The sequence below is a fragment of the Aspergillus piperis genome, assembly GCF_003184755.1.
Source record: "Aspergillus piperis CBS 112811 unplaced genomic scaffold BO85scaffold_13, whole genome shotgun sequence".
NCBI lineage: Eukaryota > Fungi > Ascomycota > Eurotiomycetes > Eurotiales > Aspergillaceae > Aspergillus > Aspergillus piperis.
In genome coordinates, this window is record NW_020291603.1 from 304771 (window position 1) to 324649 (window position 19879).

At 50.1% G+C, this 19879-nt stretch overlaps 9 protein-coding genes across 9 annotated transcripts; 6 read left to right on the forward strand and 3 right to left on the reverse strand.

Annotated features, from left to right (window-relative positions):
* Positions 1 to 92: 92 nt before the first annotated feature.
* BO85DRAFT_479047 (histone-fold domain-containing protein) lies at positions 93 to 1468 on the forward strand. Its single transcript, XM_025662928.1, has 4 exons — positions 93 to 498; positions 548 to 633; positions 710 to 800; positions 861 to 1468. Exons 1-4 carry the CDS (start codon positions 426 to 428, stop codon positions 1169 to 1171), a joined length of 561 nt encoding a protein of 186 aa, XP_025514025.1. The 5' UTR covers positions 93 to 425; the 3' UTR covers positions 1172 to 1468.
* On the reverse strand, positions 1236 to 1528 carry BO85DRAFT_58542 (uncharacterized protein). The gene has a single exon (XM_025665506.1). The coding sequence runs from the start codon at positions 1468 to 1470 to the stop codon at positions 1300 to 1302; it is 171 nt and encodes a 56-aa protein (XP_025514026.1). The 5' UTR covers positions 1471 to 1528; the 3' UTR covers positions 1236 to 1299.
* Positions 1529 to 1660: 132 nt separating this feature from the next.
* rip1 (ubiquinol--cytochrome-c reductase catalytic subunit RIP1) lies at positions 1661 to 2967 on the forward strand. The gene is made up of 4 exons (XM_025665507.1): positions 1661 to 2114; positions 2272 to 2360; positions 2445 to 2595; positions 2662 to 2967. Exons 1-4 carry the CDS (start codon positions 1820 to 1822, stop codon positions 2841 to 2843), a joined length of 717 nt encoding a protein of 238 aa, XP_025514027.1. The 5' UTR covers positions 1661 to 1819; the 3' UTR covers positions 2844 to 2967.
* A 645-nt stretch (positions 2968 to 3612) lies between these two features.
* she9 (putative mitochondrion biogenesis protein (She9)) lies at positions 3613 to 5281 on the reverse strand (the record flags this gene model as incomplete). The annotated part of the gene is made up of 2 exons (XM_025662929.1): positions 4603 to 5281; positions 3613 to 4532 (listed from the first exon to the last, which is right to left on the reverse strand). Exons 1-2 carry the CDS (start codon positions 5174 to 5176, stop codon positions 3613 to 3615), a joined length of 1494 nt encoding a protein of 497 aa, XP_025514028.1. The 5' UTR covers positions 5177 to 5281.
* Positions 5282 to 5445: 164 nt separating this feature from the next.
* On the reverse strand, positions 5446 to 6447 carry BO85DRAFT_521392 (putative stress response RCI peptide). The gene is made up of 2 exons (XM_025665196.1): positions 6229 to 6447; positions 5446 to 6170 (listed from the first exon to the last, which is right to left on the reverse strand). The coding sequence occupies exons 1-2, from the start codon at positions 6284 to 6286 to the stop codon at positions 5761 to 5763; spliced, it is 468 nt and encodes a 155-aa protein (XP_025514029.1). The 5' UTR covers positions 6287 to 6447; the 3' UTR covers positions 5446 to 5760.
* Positions 6448 to 10018: 3571 nt separating this feature from the next.
* Positions 10019 to 11745, forward strand: BO85DRAFT_375285 (SH3 domain protein; the record flags this gene model as incomplete). The annotated part of the gene is made up of 4 exons (XM_025656164.1): positions 10019 to 10113; positions 10165 to 10248; positions 10307 to 10469; positions 10528 to 11745. 4 exons carry the CDS (start codon positions 10019 to 10021, stop codon positions 11743 to 11745), a joined length of 1560 nt encoding a protein of 519 aa, XP_025514030.1.
* A 1439-nt stretch (positions 11746 to 13184) lies between these two features.
* Positions 13185 to 14583, forward strand: BO85DRAFT_450760 (actin-binding ADF family protein). Its single transcript, XM_025660453.1, has 6 exons — positions 13185 to 13243; positions 13358 to 13427; positions 13491 to 13501; positions 13613 to 13873; positions 13938 to 13986; positions 14048 to 14583. The coding sequence occupies exons 2-6, from the start codon at positions 13422 to 13424 to the stop codon at positions 14186 to 14188; spliced, it is 468 nt and encodes a 155-aa protein (XP_025514031.1). The 5' UTR covers positions 13185 to 13243; positions 13358 to 13421; the 3' UTR covers positions 14189 to 14583.
* Positions 14584 to 15138: 555 nt separating this feature from the next.
* Positions 15139 to 16191, forward strand: BO85DRAFT_450761 (cytochrome c oxidase subunit IV family protein). Its single transcript, XM_025660454.1, has 3 exons — positions 15139 to 15456; positions 15554 to 15747; positions 15837 to 16191. The coding sequence occupies exons 1-3, from the start codon at positions 15147 to 15149 to the stop codon at positions 15924 to 15926; spliced, it is 594 nt and encodes a 197-aa protein (XP_025514032.1). The 5' UTR covers positions 15139 to 15146; the 3' UTR covers positions 15927 to 16191.
* A 1383-nt stretch (positions 16192 to 17574) lies between these two features.
* On the forward strand, positions 17575 to 19719 carry BO85DRAFT_460641 (F1F0 ATP synthase subunit beta; the record flags this gene model as incomplete). The annotated part of the gene is made up of 7 exons (XM_025661728.1): positions 17575 to 17585; positions 17707 to 17873; positions 18016 to 18101; positions 18164 to 18206; positions 18343 to 18659; positions 18721 to 19570; positions 19637 to 19719. The coding sequence occupies 7 exons, from the start codon at positions 17575 to 17577 to the stop codon at positions 19717 to 19719; spliced, it is 1557 nt and encodes a 518-aa protein (XP_025514033.1).
* Positions 19720 to 19879: the final 160 nt, after the last annotated feature.

The window sequence follows — 19879 nt, forward strand, 5'->3', positions numbered from 1 at the left end:
GCCGGACTATGTTCCGCTCTCGGGCTTCTCCCAAAACGAGGCTGAATAGACAAAGAACAAAGTGCTGGGATGTTGGACAATAGAGTGGAATGTGTAGATCTGTAGCAGGGATATTTCATCGAGTGCGGGCTGAAATATTGCCTAAGAAGCGTGAAGTAATCAGCTAGTATTGATCCTCTTCCGAACCATACATTATTCATTTACTTTCCTCTTCCGCCACGCGCGAGAGTGGATTTCGACGCCGCACGCGCCGGATTTCCCCTTCTTTACAACTTCACTTACTGGCTTTGTCTTTGCATCAACACAGTCGCTGGGGTAAAAGTACTGCCTCAAATACACCTAATACTTCGTGTCATTCTCGTCAGGTGTATTCCGGCATCGTTCAGAGCATTACTTGCACAACTATCTCTGACGCGACAGTCGCGATGCCGCCCAAGGACAAAGCTGCCGCGGAAGCATCATCTTCCCAAGAGATCACGGGCCAGAGCGCACTTCCCAGTATGTGCGACACTGTTAGCTATACGTGCAAGACTAACTTGGGCTGAAGTCTCGCGGATCAAGAAGATTATTCAATTAGATGACGATATCGTACAATGTTCGAGCAACGCTACGTTTGTGATCGCAATGGCTACGGTTCGTGACTACGATGCTTTCTCCCCTCCAGTTAATTTCGAGGCGATCGATAACTCACGTTGCTTCCACAAATCAGGAACTGTTCATCCAATACCTTACCGAACAAGGACACAACGTCGTTAAATCAGAACGGAAGCCGCGCAAGCTTATCCAATACAAAGACCTGGGTTCGTGGCCACTGGGCAGAGGGAATGATAAATATACATTACTGACGGATGGATCTCCAGCTACGGCCGTATCACACATCGATAATCTCGAATTCCTCTCTGACGTGATTCCCAAAACCACAACCTATAAGCAGTTCAAGGAGAAACGGGCAAAGGAGAAGGAACCCGGACCCGAGAAGGGACAGCGCACATTAAACGGCAATATACCTGCAGCGGTCGAAGAGAAAGAGGAAGTCGAGGAACAACAGAGTCTACAGCCAGTAGAGGACAAGCCTTCGAGGGGTTCTCGACCGCCAACGGTGACAATGATGGTGGATCGAACGGTTGATGCATCTGCTGGAGATCAGGATGTCGAGATGACGGACCAGTGACGGATTCCGACGATTATGAGTTCTGGAATTATATATATATGTGTGTATCTTTGCATGGTGGAGTTATTTGGGAGGGTATTATTTTGCTTGGGTTTTGACCTGTGGGTTAGTCAATTAAAAACATGCTGTTAACTAGTTGATTTCGCATTGGCATATTCGGATACTATTGGGGCAGCGGAATGGAACGGACGACGGGATGAGCGGGAGGAAGGGAGTGAACGACGAATGGCGTAATGCGGGTATATAGTTGTTAGCAAAACAAAACAAAAAGGAATAAATGAATGATCATGAAGACACATAGGTTGTTGAGGAAATAAAAGTAAATAGTAAGAATGAAAGTAGATGTGTATACTAATTAGTTCGTAGTAGTAGTGAGTAGTAATAGGCTGTGATGATTGACTGTCAGGTGAGAAGCCTGACTAAGACGGGACGACGGGCCAATGAAACGCCCCGTGATTCCGATCGCTTGTCGTAGCGAAAGCTTTGGTTCGACTCTTTCCGTATGCCGGGCCTCCGACCTCAACCTCGACCTCTTGGGAAAATCAAATCCTCCCTCCGTCCTTATCTCTCCCTCTCCACCCCCCACACCCCAACCCACCTCCCTGCGGTCGTTCTCTATTGCAATTGATTGCAATTGCTCGTCTCGCCATGTCTCTCTCCGCCGCTTCCAGCTCTATCCTGCGCGCTTGCGCTCGGCAACAACTGCCCTCTTCTCGCGCCGCCATTGCCTCCTGCCAGCAGCGGAGGGGAGTCGCTGATGCCTCCAAGTCCACTTTCGATAGCCCCTTCGGCAGCTCCAAGGAGTACTCTTCCACCTTGAAGATCCCCGATTTTAGCAAATACCAGTCCAAGAAGCCCCCACGCTCCAACCAGGTCTTCTCTTACTTCATGGCCGGTTCCCTCGGTCTGGCCTCTGCCGTCGGTGCTAAGGCCACTGTCCAGGGTAGGTACTTTTGGAGATATCAATGTTGCGCATATCCAAGAGAGAAAGAGGCGGAAAGACTAGGAGACGGGGATATCAGGTTGAACAATTGAAGGGAATGGATGTGTGCTTGACCGCTCGGAACAAATCGCTGATATGGAATCTCTCTAATCACTAGACTTCCTGGTTAACATGTCCGCCTCCGCCGATGTCCTCGCCCAGGCTAAGGTTGAGATTGGTCTCGGTGCCATCCCCGAGGGCAAGAACGTATGTTCCATATTCCCGAGCCATAGTCCTCTGGCTCGTTCCCCCTTTGCAATCCGGCATTGCATCTGACCCATTCCGAAACAGGTTATCATCAAGTGGCGTGGTAAGCCCGTCTTCATCCGTCACCGCACCCAGGACGAGATCCAGGAGGCCCAGAAGACCGAGTGGCAGTCCCTCCGTGACCCCCAGGCCGACGAGGACCGTGTCCAGAAGGCCGAGTGGCTTGTCATGCTTGGTACGACATCCCCTTCTCCCCCGACCCGCCATTGTCCCCCCATCTAATACAATTTCCCCCATCTAGGTGTCTGCACTCACCTTGGTTGTGTCCCCATCGGTGAATCCGGTGACTATGGCGGCTGGTTCTGCCCCTGCCACGGTTCTCACTACGACATCTCCGGCCGTATAAGAAAGGGACCCGCTCCTCTGAACCTCGAGGTTCCCCAATACAACTTCCCCTCCGAGGACACCCTCGTCATCGGTTAAACGATTTAGAGAATTGATTCGATCTTCTGAGACCGCGGGAATCGGGCGATGGCCGTAAGAGCAGAAGTAGAAGTCGGAGAAAGGGGAAGGGAGAGAAAGAGAGACAGAGAGAGAGAGGGAGAGAGAAGGTTTGTATTTGTGCAATAGACGAAAGCCTTCCTCTCTCTTTTCTCTCTCTCTCTCTCGCTTTCTACTCTATTTTGTGTGTCTTTTTTTGTCAAGATTAAAGAGACCTTGTGTTTTTAATATGGACCCTGGAAAAATGAGCCTCTTGTTCTATTACAGTTTTCTTAACACTGTTTTCTTTTTTTGCCTTTCCCTTTTTCCTTACTTCCCTCCGCTTGCTCATAGAGAGCCTGTATCATTCACTCGTTGTTTCTTCAGGGTTCCCCCCTGTGATTCTTGGCTTTTCGCTCTTCGGTATAGACGTTGTCGGGGAGGATGTGTGAGTGGGTGAGGATGGACATACAGATGTGTATTTATCTGTTTGTATGTTTGATGTTGACTTTGTTTCGTATAGTCGCTACTATCAATACTGTTTCGGTTTCTTTTGTACTAAGACGAGGTCACTGTTCCTTAGTACCAATACGTAATGGTATATTCGACGACATATACTATGGATACAGGTACACCAATTGGATCTGAAATGTCTATCTATTTATACATTTATTTATCTGAACGCTGTACATCTAATGACCAGGATGAACATCACATGCTAATAATTACATCAATCAGGCTATCAAACAGATCAATGAAGATGACCTCATCATCACCGTTGCCGAATAATCATCGACAACAGGCCGATCACCGCCGCACCAGCAGCAGCGCTTTGAAGAGCAACAGTGGAGAGATCTCGTTGCGTGAGCACGACTTGACGGTCACTGAAGAGATCGTGGAGGTATTGGCGCAAGGATTCAATGAGAGGAGAGACGCGCGAGAGCTGGTATTGGATATACTCCTTGATATTGTCAGGGGTGGGTTTGCTGACTGTGGTATTGGCTGACGGTTCCGCATCAGCCGGGTCCGAACTGAATACCTCCGGTTCGGTGCTCTCGATCGTGACGATTGCATCGGTATCAGAGATCGGTTCGTCTGCGGTAGTAGAAGCAGACTGTTCGGTAGTAGTAGTAGTCTCAGCGGTCTCGGGAGTCGCAGGAGAGGCGGTAGATGTAGTAGACGATTCCTGCGCCATCTGGCTCTGAGCAGACACGATCTGAATCCGATCAAGGGCCTTTTCCTTCTCAATGGCTTCAATGACCTTCTCTTCAAAGCCCTTGACGAGTCTCTTGCGACGCCAGGGTTCCACGGCGATCTGGAAGATCAGGAAGAGAAGCACGTTGACTCCCATCAAACCCCAGGTACCCCAGGTACTCATTTGGCGGATCTTGTCCGACCAGACTTGTTCCTCGTGATACCGGGACAGAATGCTCTTGCTCAATTGCGCGGCAGCCTCTTCGGCCTCGTGTTCGGCCTGGCTCAAAGCCTCCTGTGCTTCGTGCTCGGCTACTTCGTTGGTGTGATCGTTGCGGTAGAGATGGGTGAATCGTTCCAGGTCAGTGGGGGACCAGGCATGTTTGCGTTGAAGAAGCTCGTTCACTTCGCGCTGAGAGGTCGATCTGTTGTTGATGGCAGCTGCGTAGGCATCTTTTGCTGCACGGACTTGGAGGCGGGCGTTGCGGAGTCGCTCCTCTGTTTACCCAAGACGAAAGTTAGAAACAATACTATAATGACAATGCTATGGAATAAGAGCGTCACATACCTTGTGTATGAATCTCTTTTTTCAGCGTCTCAATCGCTGAATAGCCCGTAAGATCGTTCAATCGCTGGCCTGCCACGAAAATGTTGGATTGGAGGTTATCCATCACATCACTAAACCGCTTGGTAAATTGTGACCTGCGTTGCTCTATGTATGATGGAAGCCCTCCATCTCTCCACCCCTTTCCATTGGCCTCGCTCTTCTCTCCTTCTTGCTGCCGCTGCTGCTGCTGCTGGCTCTGTGTACTTTCTCCCGCCTCCGCAGCAGCGGGAGGAGTCTGTTGCTGAGTCCCCGCATCGGCTTGTAGATTTGCGTTCCCTGCGGGAAGAGCTATGACTGGGCTTTCATCTTCCTTCGGCTGCTCAGCAGGCTTCCCATCTTTGAGGGGATCAGATGAGTAAAGCGAGGACTGGGATCGGAATTGACATTGCAGACAGATGGAGAAGTTCCGCGGTGCAGGGTAAAGAGAGTTCGGACCAACGGCGGGCAGGAGCGGTCGTCGTACTGGGCGGGTTGTTCGGGTGAGGTTAAGGGTTGATTTGAAGGACTGCCTGAGCAGCAATGGCATAGACTGCATGGCCGTTGCTAAGGCCACTGGGACGTCGACCAGACAGACGCTGGGTTCGTATGTTGTGCTGGATTATCGGGTGGGTTTGAATGCTGCTCGGCGCCGGGAGAGAAGGCGGTCATGCGGAATCGCCGCGGTTCTGCACGATTCTGGTGGGTATTTTAGTAGCGCAACATTGGGGATGGTTTTGTTGGTTCCGACGAGACTATTTCTCGTGGCATTATTAGAGACCTTTGCTCGTTTGTTCGATTTTTTCTTTGCTTTACATAGTGTATATCCTGTTCGCATAGTAATTTTATTGGTATCAGAGTGAGCTAAACAAACGTGAAACGACATTAACCGCCTGGTGTCCTAGTCCGCTGATACGAAAGAAAGTGGTAGAATGATGTAGACAATACATGATTAACAACGTCATTATGCGTGATCGCAGAGTTAACTGCATAGAAAATCTCCAGCGATGGAAGCCACAGAGCAAGAAATGAGTAGGATGTGTATAGCGAGTGAACTCTCTTGAAGCAACATCCCCGGGCACTGACCACTCCTAGCGCACTAAATGCGAATGGAGCTGCCGGTCTTCCCTTGCTCTAAGGCATTCAGTCCTGCACTTTATGATCTCCCTTGACGGCCTCAGCATAGGTAGGAGGTGGGCGACTATCCGGGTGATCCTGGCTGCTGCTGCCAGCTTGGGCTTGTTCATGAGGGTGATTCGGGGTAGGTTGCCGGTTCTGTGGCGGGGCGTTTGCTGCTTGGGGCTGTTGTGGCGGCATTGTACCATAGCCCCTCTGGGAGGGGTGCTGGATCGGTTGGTGGGAAACATAGTAATATGTTACGCGGCCGTTTTCCGCATCGCCAGGAAGAGGCTCATAGCTAGGGTCATCATAATCTGGTTCGGGGTACTTGAGTATAATGTACCAGGCGTGTAAAAGCCCAGGCACGTAGCCAAGGCAGCAGAGAGCAAGGTTGATGATGGAATCGGCCGTGCAAATGCCTACTTTGATCCACACTGAGCCAGTCGGTTAGCATGCGCCACCTCATGAATGCAGTGTGCGATGAGTACTCACCCGAAACTGGGGGGAAGAAAACAGCGAGAATTGCTAGAAAGATATCTGAACCACACATGGCTGCAATGGTAGACTAGGTACTCTATTGATCAACCTCCTGACCATGCAAGTGTTCACTGTAAGATCTTGGTTGGTATCCTACGGTGTAGGGATTAGTATAGGAGAAAGTACGCATGAATCCTGAAGCGGCAGGTAGTTGGTGGGATGACGAACGATAAGGATGGATGGATGCCTGCCTGAGCCTCCAAGTCAGATGACGTCGTTAATATCACCTGACGGCACGGCTACTACTGTGATTCACCACATTCAGTAATCTCTTATCATTGTCTCGATGCGATAATATGACGCTTCATATATATGTGTATATATCATGAACTCCTTTCATTAGACACAAATTCTTTTATGATGATTCGGAGAGCTGCTTCCTCCACGGCTGACACTGTGCATAGGCTGTTGGGGAGCCTGGGCACCTGAGGCTGCTGGAGACGGGAAACTGAGGGTAATCAGCGTTGGTATAGAACTCCTTAGAAAACAAAACAAAATTTATTGTTTCACGGAGCTTTTTATAGACACATTCTCTGCGATATAGCTTGAATCGCTTCGTCTTGGGACAGTAGTAGGTCTCTTCGGAAAAAAAGTCTTGAACAATCGAGGAATCTTCAATCTAGTACTAGCAGCATCCAGGTCTTGCACGTTTATATATACTGGTACTAGTACTCTTACTCTCTGTCGTTTATTAAATTCCCCATCACAGTATAGTCCCCCACCAGTCGCTACTAATAATATCAACTAAGTAGTCAACCAGTAATGGTATCCTAATAGCCTTTCCTACTGCATTTCCTCCAATTCGCTCCGGAGACATACTACAGTAGTTCCTGGCCTACAAGATATTACTGTAGTTGCACTGCGACTGTCAGAGGGATAGGACTGAATATACTACAAGTAGAACTATCAGCAGATCTCACATGAACTAAGTAACAATATTGATACTAGATTGCTTACACTGAGCGAGAGAGATAATTCATCCTGGCCAGATTTTCTTGCTACTTCTTTCTAAGTGTCTCGAGAAGCATTCCACAGAGTGAAACTCTAATTTTCAAATGATGCCAAGGGATCGAACTGAGTAAACCCGAGAATGTGATCAGTAGAAACCCAAAACGGAACCTTAGATATCGGTCGAGCAGCACGGACAATATTCTACACATCCATCAGCCACAGGATTGGTGCCACGATGTGTCAGGACCAGACAGGCGATGGACAAAATTGCTTCCTCGATCTCGGGTGAAGTCGCCTCCAAGTGCCCCTAGTATCTGTCTCATTGGCTTCCTAGAATGATTTCCTGCAGGACACATTGCAAGGTTAGGGTGTTTTTTTCCAATATGTCTTCTTGCCAGAGAGCAGGATGTGATACAGATGCCATGATACATTCAGAGTTACGGAGAATATGTGGGGTAACTCAGAGCAGCCCGGTCGGCTTTCTTACATCCCTAAAGTCGGACATAATCACGGAAAACCGAATGGGAGTCTCAGAGCAACCTTGCGATGCACCTCGATAGGGGTCATAGTGGTCTCGCAACGAGCTCGACGACGGATAATCGCAGAAGCAGCATGCCAGATTCTGTGGTGAGCGAGCTCCTCGCCTCTGTTAGATGACCCTAGCATTGTGCGGAAAAAGGGCGTATGCCGACGCGCAAGGGTGTATTATAATCAATGCTATTCTTTAGTTGGGGTAAAACTAGTTCGAATAATTGGTAGGTATTGCGACGCCATGTTGAACACCTAGTTATCGCGCCAGTTGTGTCGTTGTATTGCCATAGATATTGGACGCATCTGAATTATTTTATAAGCCCCTACCAAGCGTGCCTATATTCCGAGGTAGGGTCAAAAGGGATAGTAATTCGAGGGACCAGTCTGATGAAAGCGATGCAGCAGTCCTTCGTGGGCATTGGTATAGCAGAGCCAGGCGAGTGAGGCGACGATAGCGATCGGCCCAAAGTGGATGTAAGTAACATACTTACGGTACACCGACAAGTGCTCTGCGGATGGTATCTCAACTCTCAAGCTTACATGTTGACCACTTGAGAATCGTCATCCTGGGACAATGCTTCAGCTGTGAAAATATCAGAAAAGCTAATAGCAATTAATTTCCCAACCAGGCGGTTCCTAGTGTACCATAGAGTTGCACAATTTGGTTCTGCTCCCGTGTCGGCCAGGCCCACCCTAATTGCTGCTGCGGCTTTCCCTGGTTCCTTCTCCCACAAAGGTTCAGGGTGCAGATTCAGAGTAGATAGTCATTAAGGTAGCTGGCACATGTACTCCCTAACAGTGCTGGAAGACATGCCACTGCGGAGATGTATACAACCTGAAACACTGTTCTGTGTTGGCTTGAACAAGGCTAACGGCAATGGATACACTTCATCCGAATAGTGGAGGCTGGGCCATTCGCTGTGTCCAGCACAGTCCGTGCCTCTGGCACCAACAGCCTCAAATCGGACGTGTGCCACGTCAGTCGATCACCGCCAGAGATAGATAATCCCTAAGAACTGCTCCTATGCATCACAAAATTCCTCGCGATGATCAGGGCAATAAAGTTTCCGGTTCCTGCATTGATTCTTCCTTTTCTTCTCTTCTTCCGCCTGCTTGTTCCTGAGTTCCTTGCAAAGACGGCTGTATCCCCTGCAGGATCTCATTATTTGGTCTGACTCTACGCCAGGGAGTAGAAGAAAAGTCTGACCATTTTCTATCCTTGCTGCAAGCGACAAGGTATAGACAAAGTGAAACGCAAAAAAGGCAAGTGTTTACTTCACCTTTAGAAAGTTTGATGGGTGTGATAATGAACCGAGTCGGGATCGGCTCTTGTACCTCAATTCCGGGTGCTGGTGGAGCTCCGACTCAAGATCTCATTTGATAACACCGAGTCTCGCAACAAGTGAACTAACTCGATCTGTAGGCGCAACTGAACCTTCATGCGGAGGGACTCAATCGCAGCGCATTGCAGTGGAGCAGTTTAATTGGAAAGACGCCGGCTACTCTTGCGAACCGCCCGCCCCGTCCCCCTTTTGAGTCAGTCTTCTCCAGTCGCGGCCCTTCTGGTGCTTCTGCCCTTTTACCTTTTTCTGTTCATTGCACTTCTTCCATTATTCAATATTGTCCCGTGAAGGAACCGACTTCTATCGGAGTCCAATCGCGCCCTCCTGCCGGTAGTACTTTCTAGGTTTCTTCTTTTCGGGGGAGCCTCGAACCCAAGCGGCAATTACAACAAGCCCAGACTGGGAAAGCACGGCCTTCCTCCAGGTTCCTTGTCTAGCGCCTGCCTTTTCTGCCGTGGATCGACGCCTCTTTTCATTTCTCCTCCCGTGACTTTTCGATTATCCTGCGCTTTTCTCCCCGTCCTTTGACTTCGCCGTTGGGGTGCTTCCCGGCAACTGCTTGCTATAAACTCAACCAAGTCACTCGTTCATCCCCAGGGTCTAATCGCATCGGTGGAGTCCCTAGTGCTCTATTCAACCATTCGTTTTCGCTTTCTCTACGATTCTATCTGTCGCACTAATTTGGGACGCGTCGACAATTGAAACCCACTCGGATTAGAGACCATCGTTGCGCACACCCAATCGTTCATTCATTCGACCCCAAAGGTGATCGCGAAAAAAGGGAAGGAGCATGGAAACAACTGATTCACTCTCCTGCTGAATGTCCATATCCGAGTTGTGATCTGCTCGTCATTGTTCTGCCCTACGATATCAATTTTCGCATCCAGAAGCAGCTGGCAGTCGCCAGTGCTGATCCAACCATGTCCAGCACGTGTATCTCATTGTCGGGCTCGACACAATGTCCTGCTTTTGACAGTTCCTCTGTCTCGACGAACTCCAGCCTGTATACAGACTTGTATGTACAAGCGTCCGGCATGGAAAATTCATTGCGCTAATTGCTTCCTAGTCCCTTCATGCAATACGTGTCGAACCTAACACAGTTCGACAATGAGCTGAGCAGCTATGTCATGCAGGGATATGTCAGGGAAAAGTAAGTACCCCATTCCGCAAAGGCCGGGGAGATGTCTGACCAAAGCACTATCTACTAGGTATGAGGAATACTTGGGCTGTCAGGGAGTAAACTTGACAGATACCGACGATTATTATGCCCGCTATACGACAAGTGTATTATGTAGCAGCCTGGTACAAAGCTCAAAGAGTGATTGTAACCTATCCGATGAAGAGTCAAGACCGCTTTGCGCTGATACCTGCGTTCGTCGATGCCCTCTTACCTATTCGTTGCCTGGAATTCCTCACTAACTACTGTTAGGCATCAATGGCGATCAGTGAAGAGGCGATAGTTACGGATACTAACCTCTGCTCCGAAAAGGCAAGCGACTACATGTCTCAAATTCGGTCTGACTTTACGATCTGCGCCCTACCAGCCGATTCGCTTACGGTAACTTGCATCACGGGAGTCGAAAACGAACCGAAGAACTGCGGATATCGTTCAAATCTCTTGGGATTGTGCTCATATTGCGCCTCAGGATCGTCAAATTCCACCGATTCGTGCTGTACAGATTCGAATGCTGCTACTCGGTGTTCGAATGTCACAGTTCCGTCTTCGACACTTCCCCCGATATTCACCTCTACAGCTGCGTCCAACTCAACAGCAGGCTCCAATGACTTATCGGGAGGGCAAATAGCGGGGATTGTTATAGGTTCGGTAGCCGGATTTGCCCTTCTCGCCGCATTAGCCGTGTTGGCATTGATTTATTGGCGTCGCAGGCGCCGGGCTGAGAATGATAGCTCACTGAATCAGCCCAACCCCCAGAGGAAGGGGTCACCGTCAATGCAGCAGGACCGAAGTCTGCATGAGTTTGCTGCCATACCCGGCGGTCGAGTTGCCAGGATGTCCGCCTTGCGCGAAGTTTCCAGCTCATCCCCCGCTCGATCTCGGTACTCTGCTTTGTTCGGTGGCGGAAAGTACAGCGACACCTCAGATTCCGACCACGGTGCCAGCCCTGGAGCAATGTCGAAAAAGATTCCCCCCACAACAGGAAAGCGCCATGGATCGCTTTCCAGTAACTCAGCCTTGGCTGGTGCGGGCACAGATTCCTCCCCTCGTTCAGGAACCGGCGGCCAGTATTCGTCACCGGACGGATTGACCAGCGGCCAGTCGGAGCAGCTATCTGCCTTCCAAGACTACTACTCGCAGGATGACATTCATCCGGGTGACAAGGTTGCCGTACTCTGGGCATACCAGCCTCGGGCAGGTGATGAGTTTGCGCTGGACCGCGGCGAAATGCTGAAAGTGATCGGCATCTGGGACGATGGCTGGGCTACTGGTATTCGAATTCCCGAAACGGCAGAGGATCACGATGCTCGACACCGCGAGCAACGAGATAGTGGTGTTTCTAATGGCTCACGGCGGGCCGCTACATCTCCCGCTCCCGTTGGGGATATCAAGGCATTCCCTCTGGTCTGTGTATGCCTCCCACAACATTGGAGGAAGATCATCGATGGCGGACAAGCTGAAGACGACTAAGGATGGGCAGCAGCTATTTGCCCATCCGTCAATTCACCACATGTCACCAATAACGCCAGATTTTATGCCCCAGTGATGATCTTTCTTTCCGATATTGATTTTCTTTGCGCAATTGCTGGTTATAACGGTTAACCCCTCATATATTTTGTCTTTTTCAACCAACCCTGTCTTGAAAAATTTTCTGACATGGACGATATCCTGAGACGATGTCATACGTTTGTCATTTGCGCTTATTCTCTGTTGAATTCTTTGAGCTTCCATATACCCCATTCTCCTGCAACAACTTGTTGCCATTTCATGTATGATTTTTTGTTCCTTTGCTTCCCTTCATCTCTACATACAAATTCCCTCTTCTGTGCCCCTGTTCCCACCATGTACACACATTTCGTGGACGAAGTGATGTCGATTATTGGCGCGGCAGCGGGGTTCTTATTTGCGGCTACCTAGTCACCATCGTGCAGGTTGAACGATGGTAAATTTTACGGTCTGGAAGTATAGATTATTCTGATACCGTGTTTTCATAGACGTTCTGAATGGTTGAAAATGACACTGAAATGTAGCTGTTTTACGCATTCTGTATGGAATGATAACGACATACGATGATCGTACCCGGAACACATGGATGCGATGCATCTTCACTGGACTAGGGCATAGGTAGAATATACACGCGTCCGACTTGGGCCATCAGGCACTACGAAACTTGTGATGATGACGGACAGCCATGTGCATTGCCTGTAATATATCAGGTTCATGCCCTGACGTGATACTGTTCGGCTAGCCGGGGCTAGTTCCATGGTTGGTAATCTATCAACGGCGGATTCTTCCGGTGTAAAGCAAGATTCGTCTGCCTGGAGGTACCAAGAATAGAAAAAGCCAACAGCAGACTGACAAAGGCAGGCAGGCGTCTACGAAATGCTAGCTAGCTAGTCTAGCTGGTCAACATATTATTACAGCTAGATTGATCTCTCCCAAGATAGCAGGCCCCCACACTTAGAGAGCGACCGCCGAGGTATGGTTCGCAGATGCCTGGGTCACCGATCTATGCTCATGTACCAGGCACTGGCCCCAACGCACCGTCATAGCCCGTGAATAAATGCCTGACATGCATCAGGGTGCAGGCAGGTGCATTACCAACAGTTGTGCGTATGGGTTGGTCACGCCTGCCTACAGTAACTACTGGACCAACCCAACCTCATAATAAAGCCCAGGCTCATTTCGTCATAACCGCAGGATTCAGGGGGAAAATAAGTATGGGTGGGAAGGGGAAATAAGCGGCCGGTGGTGCGACGGGTGGGTCACGTGCTAGGCATCCCCCCCCACCGCCGCCGCCCGCCGCAGCAGCAACCCAGCAAAGCACAACTAAATGCCCCTCTATCTCCATCTCGGTTCCCATCCATCCTCCCCCGTTATATTCCTCTCTTACATCCCCTCATCCTGTCCCCGTTGCTCTTTCGCAGACCCCCTTTAAAAGTCATTTGAACAGTCCCAACGGTGCTTGGTGCGTATGCCACTTTTCTCTTTTCATTTGCCCTTTTTTCTTCAACCATTCTGCGATTATGATAAAGGACAAATAAGGGGGAATCCGGCCAACTAACATCGCGTGCATGCGCAGGTCATCCGTCTGTCAACTCGCCTTACCTCTTTTTCATCTCACCCCTTTATCCACATAAACAACCATGTCTGTGAGTAATAATCCCTCTTGTGCTTCCCGCTCAGGGCTAACCGTTCATTTCCCTGTTTTGTAGCTCGCATCTGGGTATGTTCCTGACTGCTCCAAATCTCCGCATGTGTCTTCGAACATCCCTACCGTATCGGAGAACTCGACGATGGCAACCCCGAACAAGGCTAACTAAGTTACGGAGGACAGTGTTTCTATCACCGATGAGTGCATCACCGCATTCAACGAGTTCCGCATGAGCGGCAACAGCAAGGGAAGCAAGACGAAGTTCATCATTTTCAAGATCGCCGACAACAAGAAGGAGGTCGTCATCGACGAGGTCTCCCAGGACGAGGACTACGAGGTCTTCCGCGAAAAGCTCGCGGCCGCTAAGGATGCTAAGGGCAACCCCGCTCCCCGTTATGCAGTTTACGACGTCGAGTACGACTTGGGCGGTGGTGAAGGCAAGAGGTATGATGATGGCGATGGCGTAACGTCCGTGCTAGGATATTTGCTCACTTTCTTCTCACCACAGAAGCAAGATCATCTTCATTTCCTGGGTTCCCAGCGACACCCCTACCCTCGTACGTTTCGCACCGTCTCAGCTGTTTAAGCCCCAAATCATTACTGACACCGATGAAATAGTGGTCCATGATCTACGCCAGCACTCGCGAGAACTTGAAGAACGCCCTCAACATCCACACCTCTATCCACGCCGACGACAAGGGCGACATCGAGTGGAAGACCGTCCTGGCCGAGGCCAGCGGTGGTAAGGCTGGCAAATAAACAATGGCGCCGGCTGGGCCCGGGCCAGGTGACTTGGTTGTTGCAAATTGCAACACATCACTCTGACTCACTTTGCGGAGTACCTCGGAACGACCAACTTCTTCAGTTTCTCTGCACAAACTTAGTTAAATGAGAGATCGTTACGACTTGATTTCTTTTGATAGTGACCGTATCATCTTGCGATCGTGGCACTTTTCCTTTTTTCCAATGATGAACGAATATTGGGGAGGGGCTTTTCTTTCTCTTTATCAGCGTTTGTCTGTACAGAATACTGTTACGTGCCATGATGTGTGAATACGCGATTCGATGTAGAGTAGAAACATCAGGTCACCCTGCACACAACCAACCCCCCAAAACTGTGCTTTCAGTCGAGTGCTTAGGTCTGATATTCGTGTGAAGTAGGCTATCTCGACCATTGAGTGCTGAGAAGGAATGCCGGCCATGTAGTATGAGTAGTAGTGAGTAGGTAGTAGGAAGCACTTGGGTCTTGGGTTGTGAGAAGGGCGGCTGGTCAGCGTTGACTAGATGTAGAAAAGATAAGGCGCCGGGGATGAATGGGAAGGGACACCCTAGAAGACTAGACGGATTAGCCTTAGATTATACTAGTAGTATAACTATACCCTATAGGAGAATTCTGGTGCTGACGGGAATTGGGAACATCATCGTAAGATGTGTCTTGGGGGCAAAAGCCATGGCGGACGGTCGGGACGGGCAGCGGGCGTGGACCAATGAGGGCGGCGGTAAAACGGACTAAGCTAGCCTGTCCGGATACTCGACTTCCACCTCAAACCACAAGTCGAACGTCGTCTTCGTCTCCCATCGCGACTCTTGGTACCCCCCTCCACTCCACCCCAGGTATTTCCCATCTCGAATTCCGACGAATCGGCCCTCTCGCTGCTGGAGAGCTGCTTTTTGGCGATCAATTGATTCTAATACGCGCGCACACCCTTAGCACACAATGTTCCTTCGTTCCGTTACTCGCGCTGCTGCTCGCAGCTCGGCTGTGCCCACCACGGGCCTGCGCTCCTACCGCACCGTTTCGGGCCCAATGGCTTGCCTGAACGCTCGTCCTCAGACTGAGAAGAAGTCTATCGCTCCCCAGCAGACCCGCGCCGCCTCCGAGCATGCCATCTCGAATCCCACACTCGCCGGTATTGAGAAGCGCTGGGAGGCCATGCCCCCTCAGGAGCAGGCCGAGCTGTGGATGCAGCTGAGGGACCGCATGAAGGTCGACTGGCACCAGATGACCCTCCAGGAGAAGAAGGCCGGTATGCTGCTCTTTTCTTGCCCCTTTCCGCTATCTTCCCCGCGTCCAGCAGAGTTTTGCTAACATGGGTATTTTTTTTCTTCTTCCCCACGATTTAGCCTACTGGATCTCCTTCGGACCCCACGGCCCTCGCTCTGTGCCCCCCAAGGGCGAGAACCTCAAGATCTTCTTCAAGGTCGCCCAGCTCACCCTTGTCAGCTTTGGTATCTTCTACATCATCCACATGTTCGCCAAGCCCCAGCCCAAGACCATGACCAAGGAGTGGCAGGAGGCCTCCAACGAGTATGCTAAGGTATGTGAAATCGACTATATGCATTATTCACTTGCCAATTGGCACTGTCTTTATGGTGGAACCGTCGCTGATATGTATCATCACAACAGCAAGAGAACATCAACCCTATCTACGGTATCAGCTCCGTGGGTTACGAGGGCAAGGGCTTCGTCCAGAGCCCCCCTGCTGAGAAGCAATAGATTGCCTCCACCCCTCGGGAGGAACAGGTATAACGACGGGGTGTGCAGTGGATGGGCAGTGTTGGGCTACAGGAATGAACTGCTGCCTCCCACCGCACGACCTTTGATGACGCCGGTTCTGTGCCCATCAATTTTGGACACGATCCTTCGCCTCTGTTCTACTTGTTTGCCAATGTTAGCCCAAAAAGACCTCTGTATCTCGTACTGTGCAATAATCAATCATCTCCTTTGTAGCCATAGAAAGATCAGATTGCAGGTTCTTTCGTGTTACTGCTGTAAATGCTGTAGAATGATATATAGGATGAAAATTGTACACGCTCCTAATTAGTAGCTAGAAATAAACGCGTGCTACATCTTAACCTAGAACTTCTATAGATAAAGCTTGCAATGTACACAGGGAAAATGCTACGATGATCACTGTATAGGTGATTACATACAAGATGACGTTACTTTGATATTCCCTGCTGGGCAAGGCAAAGAAATGGGAAGGTTCGGAGCCACTGTTCGGTAGAGAGGCGGTAAGTCGGTGGTTCAAGTTTAAAAACCGGAAGAGAGCTGTCACAGTCAAAAATGCACAGTCTAATGCTCCTCTAGAAAATTAAAAGAGCAATAACAGTAATAACAATAATGAAAAATTATTATAAAAATAACCACAGTAGTGTATCTACTCCATGTTCAGGAATCAATGGGGGGTGGTGGTGCTGGTGGTGCTGGTGGCTGGGTTGGTTGGTTGGATCCAAATATGAAATGCACGGTCGCCCGGTTGTTTACCGTCGAGACACCGCAAAACCAAGCTGGGACCCCCGAAAGGGTAATCACGGGAACACGTCAGATTTTTTTTCGTTACAGCAGCGTTCGTCCGATATCGTCGGTCTGCCTTTCCGTTACAGCGAAAGAACAACTTGCCTTGTTGTAGGGAGGCAGCCCCAACCCCCTCACGAAAAGAAATGGGCTTGAGCGCTCTTTGCAGATGTGAGGGGAAAGGGAGGTATTTCTCGGAGTTGGGTTGTATGATGATTTTATGAATATTATAAAATTCACCGTATATAAAGTTTTATTTTTATTGTTTATGTTGTTTATTTTATTTTATTTAATTATAGCTAGCTCTCTTTTTTATTTTTATATATATTTACCTAGGCATAAAAAAAAAGTGAGAGAGAAGAAGAAAAGGAAAGAACAGTAGTCTGTATTAGTATTATTCTGATGGGGTACCACCTTCCTCCCAGTGCATCCGGGCGCCAAGACCATCCCCATTTGTGTGCGAATTTCCCCCTAACAACCAAACAGGGCAAGGTGGGAAAGCTCGAATTGCTCCCAGTATCGAATCAACGCCCCGACCGCCAGCATCACGGACATACGGGAGTCATTAGATTCTGCAGAATAGACTGGTAAAGATGCGGTCGCCATAGTAGAACCTCCTAGTGAATGTCGGCGAGCTGAAAGCTGGTTACCATGCTGGCCAGCGCGTTGCTCGGTACATCACGGGATCGTCGGCAAAACCGCCCCGGAAAGGCTAAGCCGGACACATTCGCCCGTGTCCACCTCAACCTCAACCTCTTCCCTTCCTTTCCCTCTTTCTTCCCTCTCCCCATCCTCTCGTCCCTTTGACCTCTTTCTATACCCCATTTCGCTCTTCAACACCATCAAGATGTTCAAGAGGTGTGTGACTATACTCCCCCGGATCCCTACTCCAACCTTTTTACATTTTAAGATAATTTTTTATCTACCTTTAATCCTTTTAAAGGCTTGCAACTAACCATTTCTTTCCCCCTTGTTACAGCGGTCTTGCCCGGACCTTCGGGAGGGCTGCTTTTGCCCGACCTACCTCCGTCGCCCGTCGCGCTTTCCAGCCTAAGACAAATGGCCTCCCTTCCCTGGCCCGTATGGCCAGCACTGAGGCCTCTTCCGTTGGAAAGATTCACCAGGTCATTGGTGCCGTCGTCGACGGTATGTGCCGGTCCCCCGTTCCAGAGAAAACCCTGCCGGCGGCTACGCGAAAATCTTTTCCGAGCCTCGATTCCATCCACAATCCCATCAAATTCGACTCAATGGCCATCAAATGAACACGATATCTGACTCTCGCCAACAGTGAAGTTCGACGGTGACAAGCTCCCTGCCATTCTCAACGCCATTGAGACCGAGAACGGTGGCCAGAAGCTCGTCCTTGAGGTTTCTGTATGTACACCAAAAAATCAAAGCTACAATGACATCAAGCTCGGATAGCTAACCCAATCTAGCAACACTTGGGTGAGAATGTCGTTCGTACCATTGCCATGGATGGTAAGCTTCCTCTGTCTCCCATGACCAGGAAAATAGAGATTTGCTTGGCAATATCAACCTCTTGTCACCGCTTTCTCTCTAACCTGGTCCTTCCACGTGTACTCGTCTCGCCGTGGCTAACATCAATGTTCCACAGGTACTGAGGGTCTGACCCGTGGTGCTGCCGCCCGTGACACCGGTGCTCCCATCACCATCCCCGTCGGTCCCGGCACCCTTGGCCGTATCCTTAACGTCACTGGTGACCCCATTGACGAGCGTGGTCCCGTCAAGGCCGACAAGTTCCGTCCCATTCACACTGAGGCTCCCGAGTTCGTCGAGCAGTCCACTGAGGCCGAGATTCTCGTCACTGGTATCAAGGTCGTCGATCTGCTTGCTCCCTACGCCCGTGGTGGTAAGATTGGTCTCTTCGGTGGTGCCGGTGTCGGTAAGACCGTCTTCATTCAGGAGCTGATTGTAAGTTGCCAATCCATGAAATGGAGATTTGTGTGACCCATAGAACTAACAAATTATCTAGAACAACATCGCCAAGGCTCACGGTGGTTACTCCGTCTTCTGTGGTGTCGGTGAGCGTACTCGTGAGGGTAACGATCTGTACCACGAAATGCAGGAGACTGGTGTCATCCAGCTCGAGGGTGACTCCAAGGTCGCTCTGGTCTTCGGTCAGATGAACGAGCCCCCGGGTGCCCGTGCCCGTGTCGCCCTTACCGGTCTGACCATTGCCGAGTACTTCCGTGACGAGGAGGGTCAGGACGTGCTGCTCTTCATTGACAACATTTTCCGTTTCACCCAGGCCGGTTCTGAGGTGTCTGCCCTTCTGGGTCGTATCCCCTCTGCCGTCGGTTACCAGCCCACTCTGGCCGTCGACATGGGTGGTATGCAGGAGCGTATTACCACCACCACCAAGGGTTCCATTACCTCCGTCCAGGCCGTCTACGTCCCTGCTGACGATTTGACTGACCCTGCCCCCGCCACCACCTTCGCTCACTTGGACGCCACCACTGTCTTGTCCCGTGGTATCTCCGAGTTGGGTATCTACCCTGCCGTCGACCCTCTCGACTCCAAGTCCCGTATGCTCGACACCCGTATCGTCGGTGAGGAGCACTACAACACCGCCACCCGTGTCCAGCAGATGCTCCAGGAGTACAAGTCCCTCCAGGATATCATTGCCATTCTGGGTATGGACGAACTGTCTGAGGCTGACAAGCTCACCGTCGAGCGTGCCCGTAAGCTCCAGCGTTTCCTGTCCCAGCCCTTCACCGTCGCCCAGGTCTTCACTGGTATCGAGGGTAAGCTGGTCGACCTCAAGGACACCATCCGCAGTTTCAAGGCCATCATCAACGGTGAGGGTGACGACCTTCCTGAGGGTAAGTTAAAAATCTTTTGATCTTCTAATTGTTGACCAACATGGATGCTAATTTGTTTTTCTACAGCTGCTTTCTACATGGTTGGTGACTTCGAGTCTGCCCGCGCCAAGGGTGAGAAGATCTTGGCCGAGCTCGAGAACAAGGCCTAAATGTAATATTGTTTTTAAGCGCCCTTTTCCTTTTTTGTTAGACATGGACTTCCTTTCTTCCATGTGCCGTTTTCTACCGATCCGTGTACAGTACTCGAATTGAGAAAAGGGAGTTGAAAGAATGGCGAGGTCCCCCCTATATAAAAGGATGAGAGCGCTC